Here is a 23499-nt window from a genome sequence, read left to right as displayed (position 1 = left end):
CATGACTCAATCATGGCACTTACACTAAAGTTGCTTCTTAAATCCCAGGGAACATAAATACATTATATTCAATTCAATAATTTGGGCTGGGTGACTATAACATACAACAGATACTAGACATGGTCCTTAACTCGCATGACTTTCCTGAAAGGCTTATTCGAGGAGCTGAGTTTTTAAAAAAGACCCGAATTCAATACTCGGCTGCGGAGCCGGGTCTCGGACCATACCAATCAGACAAATGCTCAGCTCATACCATTGAATCGTAACAATTTATATATCGCCAGAATCCACTGCATGTATTAGGTAATCATCACCATTTTGCTGTTTTATTGCGTTGTTATGGTCAGCTACCAGGAAATTTCAATGCAGCATAAACTAAACATTTTAGCCAAATGTAACTTATAAATGTTTGATGGCACTATCACTAGCTCCGACTGCTTTGTATTACACTAATGATTAAGACATTTTTTTAATTAAAAAAAATATATACACATGCATACATACATATTTATAGACAGGTAGAGGACGAATATAAAATGCTATGATTTAAGATGTGAATAAGATAATACAGTATACATATAATTAAGTTACATTATAGTATAGTAAGGAGATAAACTAAAAGCCGTCTTGCAGCAATGCTTAATGAATATAATATATAGATTGAAAGAAGAGGAATCTGCAAGTGGTAACAAATTGGCTTAACTGGCATTCCAATTCGGGATCGTCTGCTGTCTATGCAGATGCCTTAACCAACAATATACAAAGGAGGCCTACTTAATTAAGGCCATCTTAAATGTGAACTTATGATCATTTGATAACATAATGTAATAATGGGGTGAAAAGATGTAGTCAATTTGTTCGAATGTGGACGGTTTACCCTGCCTATTTTCGATATTTTTCCGTTCTGTAGCATCTACAGATCACGAAACACCCACCATTTTTGAAAATTCCTCTTAACAGCTTCATTAACTGAAATAATGTTAATGACGATGATATCTAAATAAGTGTTCTAAGTGTCTAATTGTGGCGTCATTCAAAATATTTAAATTACTTTAAGAAACTTGAGTTGAACAAGGTTAATTCAACATAATTAACAACATATAATGCTATAACAATTATGTTAAACAAGGTTAATTCAAACAAAAAACTACTACGTGAAATATAGCCCAAAACGAAAATATGCATAGTGGCACCTATGTATCACAAAATGATACCCATTTTTGCAAATGCCACTTCTTAGTTTTAAGCTTAAATTATATCTCGTTTATTCATAAGACATAGGCCTATAGGCTTAATTCTAGAATAATTAATAATAATAATAATAATATGCAGAAATTTATAACGCGCCAATTCAAAAAACATTATCAAAGGCGCAGTGAACAATTAAAGCGATTTTGTAAACAGAAAATTTTTCAAATTAGGTTTAAATGAGTTTAAATTTGAAGATTGTCGAACAGAAATAGGTAATAGATTCCAAACAACATTTAATCCTATAAATGATGTTAAACAAGGTAATATTCAAACATAGTCGGTATTTTCATGGTCCTTGTGTATAATGTAAGAATCAGCTGAAACGCGACTGATGAAAAATAGCCCAATTTTGGAAAAAGAAAAACAGAAGTTGCAAAGGCTCATGGTTTTTGTACAAATTGGATGACTTTTCGACCCTTTTTTTCTGATTGATTTTGTGATTCCGTGACACCTACAGATCACAAAAATAATATCTATGTTTGTAAATTCCACTTATTCTTACTTTTAAGAAGCTTAAATAATATTTAATTTAGTCAAGGCATAGGCCTATACTGTAGACTTATTCCTGGCATAATTAACAGTATTTAATGCTATAGAAATGATGTTAAACAAGGTTAATTCAAACATAATCGGTAATTTTCTGATCCTTGGGGAAAAAGCCCTTGTGGTCTGTGCATTTTGACAACAATCTTTCAGATCATCATTATTCTTATTTCCATTGAAAATTATTAATATTATTATTTTAATAGCAAATAGTAAGTATTTTCACGAGGCTCCACAATTCGGGAACGTGAAACTAGTAATTTAATTTTAGTGGCCTAATATACAGTACGGTATATTATAGGGTGCTAGTGGCAGATCCAAGAATGCAAAATAGAGGGGAGCCAGAAAGTCTAAAATACTTGTGATATAATAATCGTATAAAGCGCAGCGTAGAGGACAAGCTATGCTTCATACGATTATGACAACACATGCTCATATTTGAGAGCTGGTATATTAGTATTTTGTTTATATGGTCTTTGACAGTGCTACCCAGCAAACCCCAATTTGAATATTATTTACTATGATTTCCTAGTTGCAACATTTAAGCTAAGTTTCCACTGTGTGAACGTGAAGGTCAGTTATTTGACAGAAAGTGCCTGGGGGTTAGATCTTCGTTTGTGACACTATAGGTCTCTGTGGGCTAATGGATGTGATACTCACCTTAATAGTCAGAGGTTGCAGGTTCGAATCCGGACACGTTTTTATTTTCATACAATTTAAATAAAGTATCTTCGTTGATATGCTGGATACGATTATTACAAGATGTTCCTGTTGGAGCATTGTTCAATGGAAACAAATAATGTGTGAATCAAATGGATATTTTATTGCGTAGCTTAATCATTTGTATGAAGAGGCAGTTGTCTTAAATAATACAATATTAATGTTTTAAATCCGTAATTATGTCGTACAGGTCTCTGTGGTCAAAATGGTATGGTGCTCGTAGAGTTAGTGAGAGATTGCGGGTTCGATTTACCACCAGAACTAGCGACCTCTTCTCATACAGCTAATAATGAACTTATGTTTGATACGATTTATAACATCATGTTCTTATATATTTGACCTTTGTATTACAGTATTATCTATTTGATATATATATATATATACTACTGTCTCTTATACACATCTAGATGTGTATAAGAGACAGTTAATTATCCTGGTGAAGGTTGAGCTTTTTTCTTTTTTTCTTCTGTTACGTTTCAGTTTATTTCAATTTATATTATTAATTGCATTATTCCACTTGCCGTTTCTGAGTTTTCCCCCATATGCCTTTGAAGCACTTTATATACAAGTATCTTATTCGAGATCCAGCAAGGTAAAAAATAACTTAGACTTTGGGGCAGATCCAGAGGGGGACCAGGACGACGGTACGCCTCCTGAAGATTTTAGATCTTTAAATGTAGTGAGGAAAAAAGCATTTTAGACAGATGTTAGAAAATAGCCAGAAGCTGCTTTTGTTTTATTCTTGGAATAACTTTCAATAGTATAATAATAATTTTGACTTCTAGGTTACATTATAGATAAGTCTATTGCAGATAGGAGGGTGACAAAACAGAAGAGGGTTCAGGAAATATAGCAAAAAACAGTCACTAATATAACTTTTATTCACCCAACCATTGGGAGGAGACACTCAACGTCATTTAAACTTCTTGTTATCATCCTTTTTTTCTGGATTCTCCTGCAAATGCAGGATCCACCCCCTGGGACTCTTTGTGACAGCCCAGGCACTCCGGCGCCCCCATTGATTTTGTTCCAGCAAGTCCTTATCCAGGGAGTCCAAGTAACATACACTGGTGACTGGTTCTACTGCTGTTTGTCCATGTGTATTTTAGTGTATTTTTCGGTTTAGATTTCAAGGTTAGTGCTGAAAAGTGAAGTAGTTTCTAATCCTAAACACTTCCAGAGACATTACCAAATGTAAAATGTAAATGTTTTACTCGTCCTGTTAGTGGCTATTTTATAGTAGTGTTGGCATGAACAGAAAATAAAATACAAAACAAGGTTTCGTTTACAGATACACATTTGTGTGGTTGAAAGCTTGTGTATCAATCCAGTTCCTTAATGTAAAGTGCTGTTTTATTTACTGTACTGTTTATCATTTAGACTATCAATGGCTACATTTCATATTCCATGATGAGTTGTTGAGAATATATATAATGGTCCAGATTAGGCATGATGGACCCACAGTGGTTGCAATGTGATCACCTATCACGGTAAGTACAATGGGAGACACTCTTTTGTTATCAGGACATGTTAATAAGAGCAAAGCATCTTACAAAGGAAACAAGCAAGAGCATTGGCAGGTTTGGAACTTGGTCTATATTTCAACTCTAATTGTATTGACACCAACATTTTCTTACAAAACCTTTGATAGATATTGCCCTCCTTGTGGTCTGTGCCAACACTCTTATTTGCTTTTATTATTTTAATTGTTTGTAGTTAAAGCGAGACCAGTCAATTAAATATAAATACTTGTCTCGCATTTCACTGAATGTCTCACACAGTATATAAATTGATGAATGAAAGAACATAAATCATTACAACATGAATGTTGCATAAACACATACATACACACAAACGGAACCAATTATACTTTGAAAGCTCTTTATTTTCGAGTTGAATAATGTCCTAGTTGGTTAATAACTTACTTAGATACCAAGACCCAGCATCAAATTTATATTTGATGTTAAATATAAAATAATCAAAATGTCAGCACACAAAATCTGTGGAGCTACAGCAAGTTCACATGATTCATACAAGTTGACAGTGCAAAGCTGTATCAGTGATATCTACACAAGTCAATGTGCTCAATATCAACACAAAGAAAACTTATTAATCCAAATATAATTAGCTTCATACATATTCATGTTAATTACCACATGTTCATGTTACCATTTTCTGAAACGACATCATCCTCATATGCTTAAAATGTAAACATTCTGAACTATATGCAATCTGATTGGCTGTTACATACAGGGGTCCGAAGTCTCCCGGAAATGCTGCACTCAGGCAATAATCTTCAGGAAAACAACCCATCTCCCACAAATTCACTATATTTTCATGCTTTCACTTCTGTATTACCAATTGTCTCCCGGATGTCAGTGGCAATGGGCATCAGCACACACAGCAAAATATAATTAGATGTGTTAAAAATGCTCATTTGAAATCCTCATTAAAAATGCTCATTAAAAATTCTCCCGGATTTGGATTATTCCAACTTGGGACCCCTGCAGATGGCAATATCCATTTTGATTATAATTGCTGTCACTATAGATAATTAACAAAGTAATCATTTGTAAATTATAATACGATAATAAATATAATAAAAAAAAAAAAAACATATCCCCACCATGGTTCCAACCCAAGACCTTCTGATTACTATTCAGATACTCTACCAACTGAGCTATGATACCAAGTGGTATACACACTTCAATCAACTGAGCTATGATACCAAGTGGTATACACACTTCAATTTTCTCATTAGGACACATTTTTTTTCTCGAGGTATTGCGTAACATGCAATGAATAATAGCAATTCATATGATAGTAACTTTTGTATGGAGAAACACCTCCTGTGGAAATTAAAAATGATAATAACTTAAATGAAATTCTGGTTGTTGAATACTATGAAATGTATTTTATACATTGTAATTAGAATTTAAAGCTTGTTGAAAATGATTATGATAAAATATGTACTTGTTTAGCCTAGTAGTACTAAATAATTGCTTTACCAAATAAGCCCAGCTAAGTACAGTACAAACATTTGTACTTAATTATTGGGAGAACTCTTGTTAAAATTCTTGCTTCAGAACATGTTTAAGGTGCTTATTTATTTATTTATAAAACTGTTTAATAACTTTATCTACTAAAACGATTTAAAATGACTAAACAGCTGATGTCACTTACGACCTAATTAGAAGCCTATTAACGATATACTTTGCATTACATATTTACATATTATACAATTTTTTAATCCATAAATAGATACAATATGCATTTTTTACAAAAAAAAAGGAAAAGCAAACATGAAACTGACAGAGAGTATTGATTGTTGCTAAAGAATTGATATGTGATTGGCCAATGAGTGTGGTTGAACAAGGTAAATCTATATCATACTTAATTTTTTACCCCTGTCTAACAAAACATGTAGCTAAAGGTTGTAGATGCTTTGCACCAAGTATTGGTTAATACTTATTGTGTATTATACAGGTTTTTTTCTTTCTTTAACTCCATCAAGGTAATGATCATTGCAGGGTTAAAAGGTTTTGATAACCAACTACAACACACATTTTTTTCAATAAAGTGAAATCCATAAAATTTTGAATATATTATACAATTGTAGACAATGTCCACTGCTTGATGCGAACTTGCATTGTTTCAGATTGAGGCAACGTCAATCAAAATATCAATCTCATAAAATATCAGGTGTTAAGGTGATGATGTCATAATGACGTCACAATGATGCTAAGATTGCAGTGATATCCATCAATAAATAAGGTAAAGAATCTCAAGAGACACCAGTTGCCAAGGTAATGTCTTGGCGATGTTACAATGATGTCATAGTGAGGTCTCATTGTGGGGTCGTCTTGTTGCTTGGTTTTCTTCCTCCAATAGTGCGATCCTTTGCTTTAACATTCGCACCTGAAAATAATAAAATAAATGTTGTTACAATAGTAACATATACTATAAATTTAATTGTTAAATCATGTACATAGTAGAAATAAACTTGTAACATTTATGGTAATTCAAGTTTTCAAAATACAATAATGAAATTTTTAAAGTATAGCAGTAATTTAAATTAAAACAGAAGATTAATGTACCTTTATTGTTGCAAATTTTATCATTTACATAAGATAATGAAATTCTAATTAATAGTAAGTATTTGAATTAAATTTTTCCAGGGCTTTGAGTGAAATCATTTCTGTTATTTATTGATTTTTAATCTCAATAAATATTTATTGTTTGAAGGTTTGCAAGGCAAAGTAATAATATATATTAATACTTGGTGCACCACGGAATAAAATAATTGTTTGATATTATCAAATTCTACTCAAACCACAATATATTACAAAACATTTTGGAAGTTAGAAAAGGGTGTGGGAAAATTCTAAAATATGATTGAAAATGCTGTTTTGAGACATTTTCGAGAAACTTGTAAAATATCGGACTTCCTCTTCCTGGCTCCAGACATGCCCTACACCATGTGGTTACTTTAATGTAAATTGACTTTATTGAAATTTATTATCCAGTTTGTTGGTGTCACTTAAATAATAAAGGCAAAACTGCACTATTATATTATATGATGGAATGACCAAGTTAATAAATGCCAATATAAAGTAATCTTGTTGCTCAGTTAATTAGCTTTGGCACAATCAATGATATCTTTAGCTCAGAATGCAAAGAAATAGATCCAAATGAAAGTAAGAAGACAGAGGGCTAATTCAAATCAATGAAGATAACCAATAGTTTAACGTTAAGTTCCTTGACTTGATCTCGCTGCCAGTTAAATGAAGGACTATCTGTCAGGCCTAATTATAGTCAATTTGATGGGGCTAAGAACTGCGGAAAATACGGTTCCTCTGTGCCAGTTGGCTCTCGTTGCGTAAGTGCATGCGACACATACGATGTGCTATTTCACACATCATCAGAGTTGCATGTGATTGATGCGTGACGTGGCATCGTCGCCATGTGACATCCTTTAATGTATGATGAGTAGAGACTTGCACTAGTGTAATCCAACATGGATTTACTAATCATTATAAGATCACCTTATTCTATCAGACTGCATGACATCATGAGGTTAATAACTGTACTCATGTATCATTCAATTGAATGCACCCTATAGGTCAATAATATACAATTATCATCATATTGAGGGCAGTATTCCAGAGGCTGAGGTTGTGACAGATATAATAATAATAAAATGTTTTATTATATACATCATCACTTCTATTATCTCAATATATAATTAATATTACAATAATTTTATTACTTACCATTACTTACAAATGTAATATTTCTTTACTTTTACTTTATATTGCCTTATCAACGACCTTCTAATGTTATAATATGATTATTATACAATTCAAGTTATTAACATATATTTTTGAAATGGTTATTCCTTGCTCCTGGAAAGACTGTACTTTACTTTGCCAAATAAAAATTATTATTCTTAATATCATACATCTTTATTTCTCTTCTTTGCTACATACCATAGAAATTAAATTATTTGCTCTTAAATATTACTTATTTACTAACAAACTTGAACTGCCTATCAAGGATTTATAAAATAAAATCTTTTATCGATAAAAAAGATTGGAGATATATATATATATATATATAAAGATCCTTTCAGCTGCATGCTTTCACCTCACTCATATCCTTTAAATAATATCTGTCATCTTGTTGTGAATTATGAATTGATATATTTTCTAACAAGATTAAATTAATGCTTGATCTATTCTTCGCAACACAGGTCGCATTATTTTCAAGGTTGTTAAATCTAAAGAAGAAGTTGTTAAAAGTTTAGGATAATGCTGAGGCATTGTAATACCTCACATCGCAATATTAAACATGATCTCATCAGCATTTCATAAGACAACTCAAATCCTGAAGATTATTTCTTTTCCGCAATGTTCATAATTTTTTCCTTGCGATGTTATTAACTTTTTGCTCTACATGGCTTTCAATCAATTCCATAAATTATGCAAGGTACTTGAACCTCTAGTCACCATTGTGATTCATTTAAGCATCTTAAATTCAATACATTGAGTTGCATGTAAACCATCTACAATTTTAAATTACATTTTAAAAAGTATTAACAGACAAAAGATGGATATTTTGACCGGATTAATTTTTAGAATTTCTAAAAACAAACTTGAAGGCCGTACTAACTTCAGTTGGTACAGCTTTTGATGAGTAAGACAAAGATAAAATGAGTTGAGTAATGAGATAAATGTTTAAGTGTGGTGTTCGGTGGTGTAAGTGTGCGAGATGAACTTTAAATACCTGTGTATCGTGTCGTTCAACCATCGCTAACATCTGAGCTTCTAGCTTCTTGAGTCGACTTTGATGTTTCTTTTTGGCTTTCTCATACGCCGTTACTAAGGCACTGGAAAGAGAAATAAAAACAACTAAAATGAGACTTAGATCATAAAACAAGAAAAAAATCTTCTGGCAAACTTAACATTAAAATGTTTAGGTGAAGCAGATATTACAAACAATAATTACCTTAATTTAATATTACAAACAAAAGATTGGAATGATGTAGCCATATATACACAAGCTAATGCTTAAATATGTACACTAGCTATTTCATTAAAATTATGTATAATTTTACTTATTGTTTATTATATTTTTTATTTTTAACACTATTATACACTTATTATCCAGCTTAAATGATAATCAAGAATCAAATATCTTGGTGTTGTTTGGACAAATGAAAACAACAGAATAGCAAACTATCACGAATATAGCATGACAACAAATCCTGAAAGAATGCATAACGTATGATGACCCTCCCAACAGAAAAATTATATTTTCTAAATGAAAAAAACCAGTAGCCATCCAATAAAACTATAATATGACATGTCATATCAATCAACTAATATATCAATCATTAATTTACCTATCACAAGAGGATTAAATGATGAAGCAGTATAGGCTGATTAGTGTAGTTACATATACAAGGACTGAGATTGAAATCTACAGGGACTCAGCAGGATGGATGAAAGTCTTAGGAGAGCAATGGTGAAATAATTATGACTGACACTGTCATTATTAGTCAACATCAAAGATCACAGTAAGATAATTTAAGTAATGTTTGAAATATTGCTTTTTTCCTTTAAAAAAAAAAGTAGTATTTGTATTGTTGGTTTTTATGTTGTAATTTTTTGAAACAAAAATAAAATTAATGTGAGAGGTGTGGGGTTTAATTGACAAGTAACCAGTGGGAGAAGGGTGGCATTTTGAACAGCTGGCAGGGAGGGGAGGGAGATTCATGGAATGGTAAGTAACTGCTGTAAGAAGTGTAATGCCTTGAATTGCAAAGTTTTACAATTTATTGTATTTGAAATCTATTTTCATTACAGTATAATAGATTTTAGTAACATCTAAGGGGTAGTAGATTAAATTAAGGTAAGGTACCCTACAATGAAGATATGAGCTGTTCCTACCTGGTATCAATCGCAAAAGTAACGAAGTAGGTATCCCTATATTTTCTTAATTTGTCGTAGTTCAAATTAGATCAATTTTTAAAATTATTTACATATTCCAGAGTCAACTAGATGTGCTATTAGTAAATTTGATGGACACTGGCCCTTTAAATGCATAATAATAATCATTATGTGCATAAAATTAGTAGTTGAATAACAGTATAACTCAGTAAATACAAGTAAATTACTGTGTTGGTAATGTTCCCATCTCATTTATTTATCTTTAATATTTATGAGGTTAAAATTAATGAAGTGCAGGTAAGAATCATGCTACCATAAATAATGACTAAAGTATAAAGGGTGAGATTGGTGTTCATCTTTTCCTGGTTATAACCATAGTTATCCATACCTATTAGCTCTCTTCAAATCTGCCACAAATTCTGACGACTGTTGGTGCCGCAGTTCAGAGCTCTTCTGAACCTTCTCTAGAGTTGTGACCAGCTCTTGGATTCTAGATTTCATCTTCTTCTCTCGCTGTATAAACTCATCTTGTGAGGCAACACTGTGGTCATCCAGAGAATGCACTTCTGCAAGGGATACTGGCGATGACAAGCCATTCTGTTGATAACAATAACATTGTCAACTTTACCATAGTGCAGTACTCTTTTCCGACATCATCTTATTAAAATAATATCGATTTATATGAATCCTTGTAAAATGCACTTGATTATGTACTCTTGTCTGCTCAAGGTGATGAACATGCTTTAATGAATAGTTCTCAGACGTTGTGATATGAATTAACAATGTATAGACAGCACCCATTTCAAATTTGTATTATAAAAAGTGCTTTGTACTAAAGAGATGACACTCGAGATGACAATTTAGGTAAGGTATATAATAATGTCTTGGTTAATAGAAGTCTCCACATTTATTAACTAAACACTGTATTTCATTAATTTAATTTTTATAAACATGTGCATAGTAAAAAGTAGCGGAAGCTGAAAACATTTATTTTGCAAAGTATACTTATAAACATTTTAAGCAGTGCCTATTGTTACACCAGTCTGAAATTAATTCCTAATAAGGAATTTGTGTAATAGTATCCACTGCCAAATATAGATTTTACTTTTTATAGGTGTAATGATTTGTTTTGTGTTCATTTTTGATGATTAAAATTCATATTTTTTAATTTATCATGTATGTAAATACAGTGTTTTTAGTCCTCAGCCTTTTTTACTGTATGATGAATATTTGCAATACAGTAACTACTGTAATGTTATTATTCGGAGGGAAAAATAGATTTTTGAATGTTTTACTGTTAACTGTGATTTAGGTAAACGTTTTGTTGAAGAAAATATTCCATCATGCAGATAAATTAAATGGAAGATGGGGTAATAAAATACTTATTTCTATTGGCAGTAGTAACACTTGATTAAATTGACTGTCGAAATAAGATTTGATGTCTACCAGATGAGTCAAGTATCTGCCATGTCCCATCTCCTCAGCCGATTTTGATGTGTGAAACCCAAACTATAATAAGTACAACTGCCAAAAATAATTCTTCGTGGAATTCAAAGTCTCACAGTACAATGAACTTCTTGGCCTAGCTTAACTCAAGCAAATTTGGCAACACTTGAAAATTAACAGCAGAAAAAAATAGTGCATAGGACATACCTTGGCATAATGCGGCCGTGTAAAACCACCCTTATCGCTACCACCGCTGTGATGTGACATTTGTTCCTTCATTTCACATTTCAAATTGTTGATTTGTACTAAGTAGGCCTCTTCTTGTGCCTCCCTTGAACTTAATTTAAGTTCAAGTGCTTTGCGTTCTTTGTCTTGCAGGTAATTCTGTGCTTTCAGTTCAGCCCGCTCCTCCTGTAATATGCAATGGGTAATAAAATGTAATAGCAATATCTGTTGGTGATGGGCTATAAGTCTAAAGACTAATATAACATAGGTAATAATCAACATGATGATGATAATGATGACGATGATGATGATGGTGATGATGTCCTACTGCATAATGGCGTATTTCCCATCAGATGATGCTGTTGGTGGTGTAGATGATATGATAATGATGGAAATAATGATGAAGGTGATTATAACAATGATTATAATGATGATGAAGGTAATGAAAATGTTGATGATAATGATGAAAAAGGGTGTGTATTTAATGATAATAAAGATGAAGATTATCACTACAAAAAAGGTAATTAATATTGATGAAAAGGGAAATGATTATCATGACAAAAGTATGATGAATTGATAAAGACGTTTGGGTGAAACTGATTACGAATGATTATAAAATGAGGAATGATACTGTGGACTAATGGATGATACATTATTTATCCCATTTTCAATACACATCAGCTGTTGCTAAGCAATGCTATTAAGTAATCCTTAAGTAAGCATGCAACACAGACAGGTAAGTATGCTTCTCACCTTAAGAGCTGTCAGTTCTTGCATCAGTACAGCATTCTCTAAATCAAGTCGTTGCGTGTCTTGTCGCGGCGCAACATCATGGCTTAATGGATCAATATGTACACTTTCAAGTTCCATAACAGTCAGACGGACAGCTGCGCGGTCGTTCTTCAACTGTTGGACGTAATCCTTCAACCGCTGTTCATCCTCTTTACTAAATTCTGTGTCGCAACTACTCGCTGTTGAGCTTGTTGTGCTGGAATTACAAATAAATATTTTAAATCCTTGAAGTATGTTCGTCTGCTGTGAGAGCAAGCTTCAACCTTTAAGTAGACTTGTAAACTGTCTTCACATGTTTATTTTTTTGGTGAATGCTTATAACATTCCATTAACAAATACAACATAACACTGTCCCTATCTATGTTAAAGTCAAAACTAAAAATATTGAGTTTCAGCAAAAAAAAGAAGGAGAACAATTTGAAATTCAATCGAGTATTAATTGTAACCAACGCATCGCTGGATTAACAGTTTACTTGAATAAAAATCTAAATATTATAGCATTATATTTAGTGCTAATTAAATGTTATAGCATTTTACAAAAATGGCTTTATATTTTAATCATAATTCAATCTATATAGTAAAGTAATGCATCTGAAAATGTTGATGAATTTATTATTATATTTTCAATAAATATTCATATTGTAGAAATTTGAAAGACAAGTTAATTAAAAGCCAAGACTCGAAACCACAAAAGAAGGTGTGAGCTTGCATATACATACAACATGATTATTTTCGCTTCATTAATGTGCTTGAATGATTGAATGATTGATTGATTGATTGGCATGTCAAGATAATTCGCGGTTCAGTTACAGATAAGCTTTCAAATTGTTTAAATGGAATTTTGAGATAGTTTGTTGTGTTATTTGACTGGATACAGGCCGTCAATCAACGTCTCATTCTGATTGGTCTGTTTATTGGCCAGTTGTATTGGACATGGCATTTTGACCTAGCCTTAGTTAGGTGGACAGGCTGATTACTCAGTAGATCAGTTGCTGACATTTTGTGTCAATCATCTATGCAGCCTTCTGAACATGATTGATTAATGTTAATGCAATATTGAGGAAGCTGTTTACATGATGTTAACAGTCAAATTACACATATTTCACTTTTCCTTTTGTGTGGTCAGTTTTGGTGATAGATGGAGTAAGCGAATCAGAAGGCAAGCTTTAAATATTTAAATCTAGCCTTATGAACACTAATAAATTATATTTAAATCAATTGTTAACCTTTTGATAAAGCTCATATCAGTATATGTGAAGCACTTAGAGGCTTTGTGCATGAAGCGCTATATAAGAATGACATATTATTATTATTATTATTATTATTATTATTATTATTATTATTATTATTAAACTTTATCTCTATTAACCTCACTATATACATTTTTTTTAAAAAATCATTTATTTTCTAATAACTTTTATAGAATCTAAATAAAATATTTGCATACTGGAGACAGTTTGGTGATAGAACAAGCAAATCAAAAGGCAAGCTACAAATATTTAATTCTAGCCTAACGAACACTAATAATTTAAAAACAAATTAATGGTTTTCAAAACCATCTCTGATAAATACTGTAATACCTTTCAATAAAGCTGGTATCACTAAACCTAATCTCTATTAACCTAACTTTTATATATTTGTATTCAATCATTTATTTTCTAATCACTTCTATTGAATCTAATACACAGCTTTTAAAGTACATATGTAACCCAAGGCACAGGCGCCATAAACAACAATGGAAAACTATCCAAACACCTACAGTCCCAGGGGCCTATTCTCAGTCATGTTTGTAACATAATGTAAACGAACACCATTCCAAAATTAATATATTCACATATTACAAGGCACCTATACTACAAATTAATAAGATATAAAATATTCCTAATTGATGAGATATAAACATTGATGAAATACTACCATGAAATGACCTCATGGTCCTAGGGTTCAGAAACCCAGTCTTACTGTGAACATAACATTCCTCAAGATCTTGGTATGAGGCTAACAGAGCAGAGTTAGGTTTTCAAGTAACAAACATTCTGGAATGTGTAGAATTTGAGAGCAGGAATCTAGAATTGATTAGGCCTATAGGCTACTTAACCACCAAATTATAAATATAGTACTCAAGCATCTTATTAACAAAGCATCTAATTTAAGTGTCATTCCTTGCACTTGTAATTAATATTTTCTCCTGTTCTTAATAAATTTAGATAAAAAAAGTTTTCTACAATCTCCTTCTTCGGTAATCTGTTCAATATTTCAGACTACTATTTTTATATTCTAATATTAAAGTCAGTATACAAACCTCTATAAAGGTAATACTGAAGATGGGAACTATATTCTTCTTTAAAACTTGAAGTTTTTATCTCTGTTAGTGGACACCCTGGGTTCAAATACTTTTTTTTAGGATTTTATTTTCAGGATTAAAAAATCTCCACTTTCTAGCCATTATATGACTCAATATAAAAAGCACAATGGCTCCTATGAAGTACAGTACCTTAGTCAAAATAAGAAATAATATATAGCACATATTGCTACAGAATGTAACTCGTTCCTACAACTTCCTACTCTCTAAAGGGGCTTATTTCAGCACAGGCTTCACTAGAACACTAGAGTAAACCCCTGCTCTTTTCATAGGATGTCCCCGGTATTATAACGTGCACATGATTTAGTTTGTGAATACTGAACCCACAATTTATAGTCTTAATCCGAGAAGGGTTGGTTCTACCGACTCAACCAAGAGCAATGAGGGTTTCAAACGAAGATGTAAGGCTTCAGGTTACGGCGCTTTTAAATTAAACCGCTCGTCTTCTTTACAAGTGGATTTGAAGAAGTACAACAAACTTGTTGGTATTTGATTTACCTAGTATGACTTTGTGAGGATACATCTTCCCATGGTTGAAGGGTAGCACCCTGTACATGCGTAAGCACAGCTCCACAGCTTCTGTCTAGCCTCTGTAACAACGACTTGGCCATGCTTTCAGCAATCTTCTTATTCTCATGGACACGTCGCAACATGCTTGTTGTATCCTCAGAATCATCTCCTGAGCTTTCCGAATTCTCACCTGTAAATGATAACAATTTATATTCTCCAATTATTAAGTGATGAACTGATTGTGAAAGTTTTCACAATCTGTTACATATACGGCCTCGTGGAAGAACACCACCTTGGTGAACAAGCTTCTGTTGTAAAAGAAAGATTTTATTATTATCATTATCATCATTATTATTATTATTTAATAAAGATACAGTGTTTGGTAGTACCTGGTCAAGCCCTCAAAAATTCTATTTTATCAAGGTAATGCTCATTTCAAAGGATTAACAAGGTTCTCAACGTCCAATGAGACAATTAAGATTCAGATTTCCTTGATTTAAAATGGAACAGTATTGTTGGGGGGGGGGGATGTGCACTGTATATGTACTGGAAGTTATTTGACTAGGAAAATATTTTCCTATAACAACTTGGACATCTTTAACTTAACAGCATACAAAGGATAACAAAACTGTCAGATCAAGGAAGTGCTGGGAAATTTATGTAGATTGGGAATAAATGATAATTCTATGATTGGACCATACATTTATCATTTAGATTTCAAATGCATGTTTAATTTGTAGTAAGATTATTGTCATTGGATAAAATATTTAGTCCTTGGATCGCTTTGAAACATCAAACCAACACATATAATCTTATCCTGAAAAATGCATCACTATAAGCTGTACACTCACCTAATCCTCCAAGGCCTGCTGCTTTACAGTTTGCTAATAGAGACTGCTGCTCGCACTGTGCCAGGTCAAGCTGTGTTTTTAACGCCTCTATCGTCTGATCGCTGTAGTTCACCGCCATTTGTAATGCTGTATTATTTGATTCATACTTTCCAACTAACATACTAAGCCTATCGCAGTTGGCTTTGCTTTCCTCTAGGGTTAACGACAACAGGTCATTCTGGGATTTCAGGTGCTCTATCTTGCTGTTGAGTCGTTCCATCTCAACCTCAAATTCACGTACTTTGTTTTCAGGAATGGAGAGTCCGTGGGAATTGAGTGTTTGGAATACCTCTTGGAGGCTGGAACACTCTTGGAGGGAATGAGCTAGGTGCTCAGCAAGCTTGGAATTTTGAATCTGAGCAGAAATATTACACAATATAATAAATAATAATATTCATGACAGAATATTCAACACACATAACAAAAATCCTAATTAATACATTGAATTGCTTTTTTCTTTTTAAAAAGATGTATCTAGATGCTATCTATAGTATGACAGCCAATCACAGTAGAGGAATCTCAGGATTCTTGTTTTTTTTAACCAGGCATAGAAGGAAATATGTATGCCCAGAATAAATAACATCATTAACACATTTCATGCATTTTCTACATTATTTTAAAAAAGAAAAAAAAATATGTATGTTTTAGAAGCATTTTATATACTTACTCCAGCGGCGGAGATCTCATGACCTAAGACCTGCCTGGGGTCATGACCTGGTTTAAGATCAGCTGACCTGGATTGTTTTAACTTTACTCTTTCTGCTACTTTGCTAACAGCCATCTCTTTCTTTCTTTCAGAACCTGTTAAGCTTAGCTCGCCTGTACTAGGGTTGATACCAGTGTGTGATGGTGCCGGTGATGGGCGCTGGGTAGGAGAGCCAAGATGCTCAGACGATGACGAGTGGCCTGTCCGATGGTTCCCATTTTGATTTTGTAATGTTGATATCATAGCCTGCATTTCACGAACCTGGGAAACAAATAGTTACTTAATAATTTTACATTATTTATGATTAGATTATTTAAGAAAGAAATTTGACATTATCCTATTTATCTACCTAGTGATATCTATCATTGTATTTGTTTCGTCTTTTTAACGATTTATGCAAATAACAGCATCAGTATCAGGCCCAATAACAAATCCCACTCCCTTTTGCTCGCTTTCCTTTATTATGTAATGCTGAAAAGCTCTTTGAAATATGTTCACAGAGGGCGCTATAACAAGTATGATAAATCACATTTTAATGCATACCAAGAAAACCAGATGAAATTACTAAAAAAATTGAAAACATACTACTTACTAAATTGGTGTGTGGACAGTTAAAACCATAAATTTTAACTTCCTGAATGACATATTTTTTGTTTTGTTTTAGGGGGTGGGGTTTATTAAATCTAAGATCGCGTAATATCTGAATACATTCATTACCTTTCTCCTAAACTTTTCCCTTTCTTCACGGACAGTCATTAAATTTGCTTTCATCTTCAACATCTCATCATCTTTTCTTGATATTGAAGTATTTAAGTTCTCGTTCTCTTCTTGTAGTATTCTCAGCTCCTGTTCCAGGCTGCTACGACGTCTTTGCATCTTGGAGGCTTGGTCCACATCACTGGATGAGTCCAGATTCAAGGCTTCTACTTCCTTCATAACCTGGAGGAAAACAAGAAATTAAATAAGAAAAAACACAGACAGTGCCTCTAATGGCATAACGTCAACAACTATACAGTTTACATTCTGTACACTATTTGTGGAAGCGGCTTGGTGCAGTGGGAGTGGTTTGGTTTCCCAACCTCAAGGTCAGGGTTTCAATCCTTTGCTGTGCACATTTCGCTTATGTCCTTGAGCAAGACACTTTGTGACGCTGTGGTGGACCAGCGTCCCACCCAGGAGGAGTATAACACTCTCATCCACTTCACGGTACAGAGACAGGGGATAAGCTCTAGAGGCTTTGCAAGGATTTACTACTACACTATTTGAATGCTGTAAATTGTATGTTGTGTGTGTATACAGTTAAATTTGCCTAAGTCAACTTTGCCTAACTCGAAAAAATTCTAAGTCGACCTTATTTTACATGCCAAATTGTTTGTGTTTTCTATTAATTAATGATCTGTAAGTCAAATTTTTATCAAAGTCGAACAATTTTTCAATGCCATTTTGGAATCGACTTAGGCAAGTTGAACTGTATTTTACAATGAAAAATAGTGTGGCATTATGATTATCATAGCATGACCCAATTATTTTGAAATTGTGTGGGATAACTTGCATTATCATTTGAGAAATGTAAAATTCATAATCTTTCTCAGAATCGATTACATTTTTTTAGTTTGATTTCTCATTTGGATGACAGTTCCAGGGACTATCTCTTGTATCTTTAGATTAAAATCGATTTTGAGGGATTTAATGGATTAAGAATGAATTATTATGACATGGAAGCTGGATTACAAAGCCAATGATGAATAGCAAGTATCAAGTGGCAATATTACCGCGCAAGCATAAAAATGAAAACATGTCAGGTACACAAGAACGCAATAAATATCAACCCATCAAGATCTAAACCCAAATTAAAACAAATACATAAATTAGAAGGGATCTTATATTTGGTGTTAGATTCATAATTACCCCAGAAGAATTATTAAAGATGACATAAATTTTATCAAACATAAATATCCACATAAACATTTTCTTGCCATGTAACATACACCACTTTATATAATTATTTTGTGGAATAGGGACATAACTTTTTTTATCGTAATTATTATACTTTATATTCGATGCATAGCTGAAACTGAATCATTAAGCAGGATTTCTATAGTGTAACCGAAAAACCTCATTTATATTATTTAATTATTATTATGGAATGGAGCGATGTAGAGCAATGTTCCATAAAGCTTCATTATGAGACTAGAATGAGACTACTGGGAATAGAACTGATATTAATAGCATACAGATACTGATCAAAATCAAGTAAATCTTATTAAATTTGTTTTTCTTTTTACATGATGTTATAATGTATATTTATCAATTCACTTAATACGTTATCCTTGTGAATATAACGTAATTCAATCTAGTTTTCTAAGAAGAAATTCTAAAAAAATTTTAATTCATTCAAAGCTTTTTCAGTTAGTAATCAAAGAATTCTATTTTTCTTTTACTTTTTGTTTATATTATATTTTTCTATTTAATAATAATATTCTGAATTTTATTGTTATACCCTTGTCGGAGGAAAAACAGTTCACAGTAATTTAGCTTGCTTTTTGTTTATTCTGCCACTGTTTTTGTTGTCTTTTGTATGTTTTTGATGTATTATAGTGAAACAAATGAAATGAAATTCAGTATTTTTTTCTGTGACTTTTGCAGATCACTATGGTTACCTGAAGCGCCCTCTGCTGAGATTGTTTACTTGCACTGTCCAGTTGTTGCGCTTGCTGTTCCATACTTGTAACATGTTGATGGAGCTCCTTCCGTGACGGTATTGAGCATTCAATACCTTCAAAGACTCGAGTCAGCTCCGCGTTTAAATCATTGCACTGGTCTGTAAAAAAGATTCCAATAATACCAAAAAAACTATTATAAAAGATTATTACAACAGAATGACTATATTATGAAACAAGTAAATTACATTTTACTGAAAATCATCTCAATTAGCATAACCAGATATGTACAAAAATAAATAATATTTACTACATTTACATTGTTAACATTAAACTGTCTGCAAACACACTTTAAATTTAAAGTATTTACTTTAAATTTATCTTTACTAATGGTTTATGAAGACTACCCTTACGTTTATTTCCCAGTTTATTATCCTTTCTCAACTTCTTCTCTTTTGAAGTTCTTCTCGTTTCTCTGTCTACCAGTTATCTCTCTACAAGCTCATCTTTGTCAACCAGTAACCACTCTTCTTTCTCTACTAGGTCAACACCTATTTTTATCAATTCAATTCTCCTATCTTCCAGTTCTCCCTCTCTACATATTGTACCAGTTCATCTTCTATCTCTCTATGAGTTCACAATATTCTTTCTGTTGCAGGTTATCTTCTTTTCTACCAGTAATCTCTCCTCTATCTACCATCTCTTTCAATCAGTTCAACCTCTTCTCTCTACCAGTTTATCCTCTTTTCTTGATCAGTTCAATCTCTTCTCTCTACCAAGTTCATCTTTCTCTATCATTTCATTCTTTCTTCCCTACCAGTTCATCCTTCTCTCTCTATTAGTTTATCCTCCTATCTCACAATTTCTCCATCTCTCAGCGTATATAATTTCATTATTTTTTCTCTACCAGTTCATTATTCTCTCTTTATTAGTTTATCCTCCTATCTCACTTTTTCTACCTCATCTCTCAGTGTATCTATTTCTTAAATTACCTATTTGAATGGATTCACTACCATGAAAGCAACTTCCATTACAGCTTCCTCCACTGTTACTAATATTACTTGGTGGGCTGGATGCTGACTGTGAAAACTCATCTTCCTCCCTACAACCAACAAGAAAACAAATGATTAATGAACAATTATTATAGTTATTAATTGGTAAAATCTGCTATAGTTTGGCAATAACGAAATCTAGTTCATTGTGTTTATATGAAAATTACACCATGTCCTACTTTTGCATACGACATCAGAATTCAGAAAATGACATCCATTTCACAACTTAAAAACTACATCTTTAAAGTAATATACATATATAAATTGGGTCTTGCTATTGCAATCTGTCTAGTCTTAGGCTTTGACATAAAGCTGCATCCCTTAAGTAATAAACAAACACACTTTGGGTCATTATAGTGCCAACGCAAACGGTCTAGTTACAGCTGATTATACCGTGCCCCAATTACAATGCGATTTCAACGCTCTATATTCACTTCAATCCGAGAATGCATTTCATTATGCAACAATATGTATTATGATCAGTATTTAGTTAAATAATGACAAATTCAGATAGAGGTTTTTAAAAAGATTAAATTTGTCAATTTTTATGCATTTTACAATAATTTAACACTTAATTACAGTAACTTGCTTTTGTAATTTATACAAATTTTTGTACTTAGGCCAAAAGACTTGATTAAATTAAAATGAATAAGAAGTACGATATTGAGCAATATACCAGGGATTTGAATTTAAAAGAAAAAGCCACTTCCAGGTAATCTGGTGAAATGAGATTTCTTAACACGTAATTATTTAGCTGCGCAAGGCGATACCCATTGCAAGCTGAAATCCAGGAGACGGTTGATAACACAGTAGTTATAATATGCAAATGTAAATATGCAAATGTGAATATGCAAATGTGAATTTGTAGAAGATGGGCTAGTTTCCGAAAGGTGTTTGCTTTCTTGCGGGAGTGCGTGAGGCTGTTCCGATGTCAGAGAGACTTGGGACCCTGGATTAAATTAACAAAACATTTAGAAATCATATTTATAATTTTTACTAACTTAGCTATTTATTGATTATAATTACATTTGTGTACTTTAAATGACTACATTTCAACATTAGCATGACATTTCAACCATTTCCGAAATACAAGTGGCAGATTTCAGTTTTATAAATTTAAATTACAATTGATTTAATTAAAGTATTCAAACAACGTGGTGTCAATCAAAACAATGGTCTTCCGGACCTTGTTCCACAAAATTTTAAAAATTAAATATTGTGAATGAAATTATCCTATAATAGAAAATACAATGAAGCAACTATAGGTCAGGTTATTTCCATATAGATCTTTTTAATGAAAGATGTAAAATACCTTATAGTGTCTCCTTGTGTTCTGTCTATCTTCTTATTAAGTTCAGCAATAACGCTGTGGAGTTCGGTGATTCGCTCTTCATAGCGAATAGCTTGCTGTTCCAGACGGTCATCATTTTCATGTATTAACCTGGAACGCTCAACCTAAACATTAATATTTAAATAACACACTTGTTACAGACTGCTTCACTTAAGGAGTCATTGACACGTCATAAATTCATACACAGAGAATTTGCTAATTTGTAATTTTCCGCCACAAATTTGGGTTTAATTACCTTAAGGTCTTAGGCCTACTGTTTTTTAAAAATTCATTTAATATTAAGGTATTAACATTATTTCTGTATTTGATCTTATATGCTTGTTATAAGATGGAGGGTTTCTAATTAGCACTGTACAGTATATTAAATATTAGTTTACGACTATTTTTATTGGGGGTGGATTATTAGGTGCCAAGGCTGTAATACATTATTATTTTTTGTTGTTGAATATTCTTCTTATTGATGTTATTAATTTGGTCTTAATTTTCCCTATTTTTGTCACAGGCATACACTATAGGTCTTACTAGATATGTTGTTAATGCTGACATTATATTAAATCATTGGATCTAGTTCATATTCTAATCTGGATTTAATAAATACAAAATTCAAATTGAACTGTTTTGTGGTTATCATTATTGTACTCTGATTTTTTTTTGACCAACATCATTTGTGTTAAAATTTGTAAAGTGGACTTCACAAGCAAAGTATTAGAATCATTAAAGCTTGTTCATTGCGTAAACTTGCTGATTGCTCCTTACTGTAATAGCTCTATATGACACCCCAGGGCACTAGAGGCTTAAGTCATTTTATCTACTACGATTAAACTGACAAATGATATGCAAAATACATCATCAAGCACTTCCAACGATTGATTAGGTGGCTGGGCTGTTAGACTATTGGTTTTATTTACAAGTCGGTGCACTCAGCCTAAATACAGACATTGTTACCTAGGGAAGGTTAAAGGTCATATTCTTTGAAGGGGATAAAACATAATACTGTCAAATATGAAGTATGTATACAATTAATTACGCATTGAAAGTTGATTGCAAGGTGAAGTATATCAATGTGTAATATTTACAGCTCAGTGAAAAACAAGATTTAAAAAAAACACAAAAAAAAAACAATATATATACATATATATATTTAAAGAAATGAATATACATTTCTAATCAGAGCAATAGACTCAATTTTTTTTCATTAATATTTGTAGCTTGTTATTAACATGTGTAATGTTTACAGCTCGGTGAAAAAAAAAATATAAAAAAAAAATATTATAAATATTTAAAGAAATGAATATACATTTATAAAAAGAGCAATAGACTCAACATTTTTTTCCATTAATATTAGTAGCTTGTTATTACTATTTCAATGAGCTGTAAACATTACATATTATTAGTCAATCAAGTGAGGAGAGATAGGCCACGGGCACTGAAAACCTATAGCCCTAACATCTGTTTTAGTTGTGCTAGCCAAGCGGTTGGCCAAGAAGCGAGAATTTAGCCAAGACTTTAAGCTTCTTGTGCTGAAGACATTGGTTCAAAC

The 23499-nt window shown here is 32.3% G+C and overlaps 1 protein-coding gene across 7 annotated transcripts in view; it reads right to left on the bottom strand.

Moving 5' to 3' along the window:
• Positions 1-4378: 4378 nt before the first annotated feature.
• LOC117122617 (colorectal mutant cancer protein-like) overlaps positions 4379-23499 on the bottom strand; it is a 114659-nt gene continuing 95538 nt past the window's right edge. For 6 of the 7 annotated variants that reach the window (XM_033268267.1, XM_033268270.1, XM_033268269.1 and 3 more), the window contains 12 exons: positions 21921-22063; positions 20549-20658; positions 19557-19717; positions 17614-17835; positions 16858-17157; positions 16152-16545; positions 15289-15490; positions 12390-12624; positions 11619-11822; positions 10354-10562; positions 8800-8902; positions 4379-6432 (listed from right to left, as the gene is read on the bottom strand). In XM_033268267.1, the coding sequence (XP_033124158.1) occupies positions 6349-6432; positions 8800-8902; positions 10354-10562; positions 11619-11822; positions 12390-12624; positions 15289-15490; positions 16152-16545; positions 16858-17157; positions 17614-17835; positions 19557-19717; positions 20549-20658; positions 21921-22063 (2367 nt within the window). In that variant the 3' untranslated portion in view covers positions 4379-6348. The remainder of the gene's footprint in view (positions 6433-8799; positions 8903-10353; positions 10563-11618; positions 11823-12389; positions 12625-15288; positions 15491-16151; positions 16546-16857; positions 17158-17613; positions 17836-19556; positions 19718-20548; positions 20659-21920; positions 22064-23499) is intronic. The other variant, XM_033268268.1, reaches the window with a different exon arrangement.

This window comes from Anneissia japonica, unplaced genomic scaffold, assembly GCF_011630105.1.
Source record: "Anneissia japonica isolate Jap-2015-1 unplaced genomic scaffold, ASM1163010v1 scaffold287945_len1679841_cov205, whole genome shotgun sequence".
In the NCBI taxonomy this organism is placed as follows: Eukaryota; Metazoa; Echinodermata; class Crinoidea; order Comatulida; family Comatulidae; genus Anneissia; species Anneissia japonica.
Note: the sequence above shows the minus strand (reverse complement) of the source record. Positions and strands in the feature narration are given on the sequence as shown.